Source organism: Sparus aurata, chromosome 1 (genome assembly GCF_900880675.1).
Source record: "Sparus aurata chromosome 1, fSpaAur1.1, whole genome shotgun sequence".
NCBI lineage: Eukaryota > Metazoa > Chordata > Actinopteri > Spariformes > Sparidae > Sparus > Sparus aurata.
The window spans coordinates 35,479,566-35,485,565 of NC_044187.1; the positions used below are offsets into that span (position 1 = coordinate 35,479,566).

At 39.4% G+C, this 6,000-nt stretch overlaps 1 protein-coding gene across 1 annotated transcript in view; it reads left to right on the top strand.

Annotated features, from left to right (window-relative positions):
* The window catches only part of LOC115585798 (VPS10 domain-containing receptor SorCS1-like), a 58,585-nt gene extending 52,788 nt beyond the window's left edge, over positions 1-5,797 (top strand). Inside the window, exon 23 of the mRNA XM_030424436.1 lies at positions 1,323-5,797. Coding sequence (XP_030280296.1) covers positions 1,323-1,384 — 62 coding nt within the window. The 3' untranslated portion in view covers positions 1,385-5,797. The remainder of the gene's footprint in view (positions 1-1,322) is intronic.
* Positions 5,798-6,000: the final 203 nt, after the last annotated feature.

Genomic DNA, 6,000 nt, shown 5'->3' on the forward strand with positions numbered 1-6,000 from the left:
TCCCAACATGGAAAATTACAGCCTCACAGTCTCATATGAACAATGGCCGATGGCACCTCATATCAATTCATGGTAGCAACATTTGAATTTATATTACTTTGCAACACACATTACTGCTACCTCTCAGCATCCGGAAGCAAATAATACAAAGTTAGCTGTGACCTGGTCAGAACAGCGGTGCCTTTTTCCAGTGTTCCATTTTTCCTCCACATCTTGAATCAAATCAATTACCCAGCCCTGTTACCTGAGTTCTTCCCCAGTCTGCTTTCCCTCTACACCTGCACTGCATCTTCCTCATTAGCCTTTCCCTCCTACCAGTGTTTTCCTCACCTGTGTTTCTCCACCTCACTCCACCTTCACCTCATCCCCTTGTTAGTTTGGTTTTTATTTAGGCCTGTGTTGGTGCGTCTGATCAGTGCTCATCTTCACATCACTCCTGTTGTCATCTTGCCTCTGTCCTGCATTCCTGTGTCGTTTCCCCTGTCTTCATGTGCTCTCTGTGTCTTTTTGTTTGCCGTTTTTGTTTAACTGTTGTCTGGATTCTCTTTGTTTGTCATCTTTTTGGTACCTGCTTTTTTTGCTTATCTTCTTTGGGATTTTGGATTTTCTGGACTCGTTATCAGCTTTTACCAAAGCTTGTCTTTGTGGTGAATCTGCCTGCTTCTGTGTCTGCATTTGAATCATGCTTGCGTACATCTAACGAAGGCTATAGGGCCAGATATTGTTTTCAGAAGTAGGTCATACTGATGATTCATCAGGGTGACCAAAACACAGTAACCAAATGAATGCTATTTTTTCTCTATACATGCTAAAGGTATAAATAAGCAACTGCTTGCTAACATGTTTTCCATGTCAATATGGCAGATGTTGTGTTTTCAGCTTGTTCCACAAAAAAGCAATGAGTGTGTAGGATCTAGGAGCATCTTTTGGCAGAAATGGAAAATAGAATTTACAATTATGTTTTTAATCAATGTACAATCACTTGAAACTACAAATCATTTTATTACCTTAAAATGAGTCTTGTATATCTATAGAAGGAGCATGACTTCCACAGAGTCCACCATGGACGAACCAAACACTGGCTCTTGAGAGGGCCTTTTTGCATATTTTGTTTTTTAGCAGGAACAAAGGGTTGAGGGTTGGATGGAGGTGTTCAGTTGGTTGCAAATCAGCAATTGTCCAGAAGAGGCCACTACATCCTACACACTGGCCCTTTTAAAGTATTGCTAACTATAATGGGACCAGTTAGATTTTCTAGATTTACTTCTTTTACCAAATGTTCTAACACAATTGTCTCTTTCCCTGTCTTGTTTGCCCCACAGGATGTGTAAAACCTCATGTACATGTGAAATTCTCCACAGAACTCCCCACGTACATCGTCTAAATTCTGGACTGGATTCCCACTCCAGCTGCATCATTGATATTTTTTACCATTTGGGACACAATGGTTTTGAGCTTTATACCTGTGCATGTTGGACCCTGCTTACACATACTGTGCTCTGTTCAAACCAGAAGAAACTGTGTACAGGTTTTTTAGTTTTCTTTTAACATGCTGTATGTCGGATAAATTCAACATTTTAAGAATTCTATTTATTTATACAAGTCAGATACATAATTTAGAGGGAGTGCTCGCATGAAATAGAGAAGGGGGAAAAAAGAAATAAGCAACAATGTTTTGGTTTCGCTGACATCTCTGAGATTGTTTTGCTGTTCTATAAAGCTAACAGCAGTAGAGTATTATTTATTCATATGAATATACTTTTATGAAGTATGTTATTGAAGTGAATTACACATTCATTTTGTAAATCATGAATGTCTGTTGTAAATTTGTGTATTTTAATAACAAATGTCATACTAAACAGAAACGCTGTTATAAAATATGAATAGGGTACTTCAAAGCTTTTGGCCCATTGTCTCTTGGAAAGCTGATTTATGGCACAATACGCATTTTCTACTTAAATGTTTTTTTTTGTTTTTTTTTTCTGATTTTTTTCTGAACAGAAATACAGGGTTTGGTTTTCTGGATAAATTTAACCTTTGCTGTTAATCTTAAGCTTCTGCTACTATAATGATACATACCGGTTTGTAAAAAATGTTCTGTGCTTCAGGTTAAGACCACTCAATAGTTGAGGTGTTACAGCACCCTCTAACTGCAAGCGATCCCCAAATATCACCAGACATCACACCTTTCAGGAGTTGAAGAGGAAACGGGAGGAATACTCTACAGAGAAAAGTAATCCAAAGTTGTTAAAAGTCATACCCTGGTCACAGCCAACATCCCTACTAGAGGCAGAATATAATTTGTCAAGGCTCAGATTTACGGAGGCAGTTGGGATGAGATACAACTACTTTGTGGGGGAATCCAAAGAGCATGGCTGCATGAAAGAGAGAGACAGAGAGATGGAAGAGTGCTTTTCAGGGTTGTAAGAGGGTTCTGTTGGATAGAATAACAAGAGGTTGACTTGTTGAATACTTAATGTGGCCAGTCAAGCTCAAGGCCGGCCAAGGTTGGTGACACATTTAGGCTATTGTCCTGACTCGCTCTCCAGTCTTCATCCCAGCTCATTAGAAGGCGCTGCAGAGGCAGGAGAACTAGAGCGCAGATGCTACCAGGCTACACGGACAGTTAGCTTGTTCAGAGGACTGTTGAGCCCTGTGGTACATTGCGTGTGAAATCTGACAGATGTAAATGCCGGATTGATGCCTTTCAAATCTTCATAGGCAACTTTACCAGATTTGTTTAACCTCTTTTTACTTTTCAGAGATTTGGAAACGCAGGGGATGAGTGGTTTTTTCGGTTTGGATGATATTTTCTACAAATTGCCACAGTAGATACACCTGATACCCAGTTAGTCAAGACTGACAAGGGCAATTTAGAAGAGTGACAGTTCGACATGGGCATGCACCGCACACCGGCTGCTCAGTGTAGTGTTGATTTGTTTGACATCCTTAACAAAGAAGGCCCTCTGCACTCTATGCCAAGTAAGGAGGAGTTGTCATTTTATATATATTGAAGTAAACTGCTTCTCGTTCCATTGCAGCATATCAAGGGAAGTGGAAAACTTGATCCAAATGAGAATGGAGTGAAGAAAAAAGGATTTAGTGGTGAGCTAGCAATTTTTTTTGTTTTTATTTTACCTGCTGTGGGAGAATTCCAAACCCTGGGATTGCTCTTTAGTCAGACTCTTGCCTTTAGGATTATAGTTACCAATACATGGAAATGAAGTGATGCTTTTGGCACAGTTGTTGAAGGTACTGCACTACCAACAGGGCAATTTGGCCCACAGAACCTCAGATGACCCAAAGGCACCTGATTCACTGTGGATAAATACGCTTGTGATAATCCAATTAATTGCAGATATGTTTGGAGTGCTGTATGTACAATTAAAATGCATTGTTAATCAAAAAAACGAGGGCCTTAGGCAATATTTGCATTATTACCTAATTTTGAGGCCCTGTGATAATATCTTGTCCACCCTTTACACTATGATTTTAGTTCATATCATAATACATGATATATTTTGAAGATGGCACAAACTAATTACAAACCACATACACCATTTACCAAGGTTGAGAAAATGAAAGGGTTATGAGGGACTCATAACTCATTTTTGGCCCAGGGCCCCTAAGTTGGTTATTCCATCCATGGTTGCTTATTTACATTACTCTAGCTAACAACCAAAAGATTTGTAAAATTTGCAAGTTCTTGATCACAGTAAGTAGCAAACTGTTGCATAGGCAGTGTTACTAGATAGTTCTGCTTCTAGTCGCTCTCCACTGTAACACATACAGTGAAGGTTAAAAAGGTAGGGTGTGTCAGTCCAAGGAGGGAATGTGATAAAATTGTTGATCAACAATTTTGATGAATAGCATTGTCTGTATGCATCAATGCTAACAAAGAATGGATACATATAGGCCTACTTCTCATCTGTTCACACATGGAAATACAAAGAGCCTGAAGCTCATTAGTTAAATACTGAGGTCGGAATGTTCTCACGACAAGCAGCCATGCAATGTTTCTCTTATTCAAGCTCCTGTTGCTTGTCAAAGGTGCAGTTTATAGGGTTTAGGGGGAATCCACTATGTTGCAACACACTGTTAAGACTTAACACATTCTCATTCCTAAACCACTGTATAGGTCGATTGCCAGTGACTCTCAAAGCAACACAAATCAGGTTCCTAAAAGACCATAACCATTGCAACATTCCAGTGACTGTTGTCCCGGACCTTCTTTGTATCCTGGCAGTTTGGTTGGGTTTAGGCACTAAAATTACTTGGTAAGCTTTAACAAAACATTGTGGATTGGGTTAAAGATAGCATGTTACCTATGTATAACATCAGTTAAATCAATTATGTAATACATATAACGTAAGTCGCTTTATGAGCGTGACTAAACAATGTGAGTAAGGCAAAATAACTCACTGTTGACCTTTTTGGTTTCCCAATGGCCATGACCATCAATCTCCTAGGTGAAAGTCCTATGCTTGTTTAACTGAACTGTCTACCACAAGCTCCTGCATATGCATCCTTCTTTATACTACTTAACCTGACTTCCTCCTTTGCTTCAGTAATACTTACTATGACCATTAGAGGTTGCTGCCCCACAACAAACGTCAGTATGGTCTGTCACGTTTTTCTGATGTGGGCAGGCAGCCCTATGGTAGCCCAGGACTGACAAACCAAACACTGGCTGCGGAGAGAGTCTTGGTGTCTTTTGATGCCACCGTAGGGTAGGGTGAGGAAAGGAGTATTCATCTTTTTTTGCAATCTGTACCTTCACCACAAGATGCAACTAGATATATATAACATTCTATTGTAGAGAATTGGGAGGCCTGTGACCATGCTGATCACATTTTCCTCCATTTTATTTTAAGCTTTTTTTGTATTTGAGTGGAGTAAAAGACAACTTTGTGCTTCTGGTAAAAGAGGATATCTAAACAAGCACATTTGGTTGCTGCATGCTAAGAGGATTTTGATAACAATTCTGCGTCTATATTCATTTCGATTGTCGCTGTCTGTTCCATCTGAGGTTGCAGGAAAGATTTTGCACTCAGCTCTTAGGTGATTTATCTCGTTCCACTGCATGGTGTATAAGGGTATTTTTACACAGTGGTGGTTGGATTTTTGTAAAGCAGCAACATCAATGAAATGTCAAGGAATGCAGCAATATAGTAATAATTGGATTTTCTATGCTTAGGTTTTGCAAAGTAAGGATGTAAAGTTGTATGCAAAGATTTAGCTTACACTCAGATTTAGGTGTATTTGCTCTGGTCCTAACAGCCTGAGGGAGACTGTAGCCGGAACTCCAGAACTACAGTCAGAAACAGCAGAGTACTAATAGTAACCTCCGCCTGAGGGAATAGGAAATGACTGGCCAGACAGGATCAGGAGGTCCGTCTCCTTTCAGTTTCACAGGGAGGAGGACAGGTTGAATGGACAGGAAGTCCCGCTAACACGAGCGATCCCTGGCCTTCTGGGTAGGACGAGCCACGATGTGACAGCTCCCAAGGGTGTGGGGAAGAGTATCAAGTTGTAGACTAGCTCTGAGCTACACTTTCGTCCCCTCTCTCTCTCTCTCCTTCTCTCCATGTCCACCTCTCTGCAGAATCAGCAAGATTATTATTTTTGTAGAGAAATATTAATAATAATAATAAAAAAAGAGTTTTATTACTGTACAGCTTTTGTATAAGAACAGACGGTAAGGTGTTACAGTGTTTTTGTTTGACCTCAACTGTGCTGTGTGTAATTGTTTTATGCATTTATAATCATATTTATTAAATAGAAAGGAGTCTGTTAACTGTGTTCTCATTTTCTTACAATATTTGTAAAGAAATACTATGTATTTGCTGAAGTAATATTATACCTATATAAAAAAAGAAAAAAAACTAAGCAAGCATGTGTTGGTAATTTTCTTCGACACACACATCTGTTTATTTACTGTCTTTTAGACAGAGCTGATATGCATTGGATCAGAGGAGGGAACTTCTTTTCGACATTTGT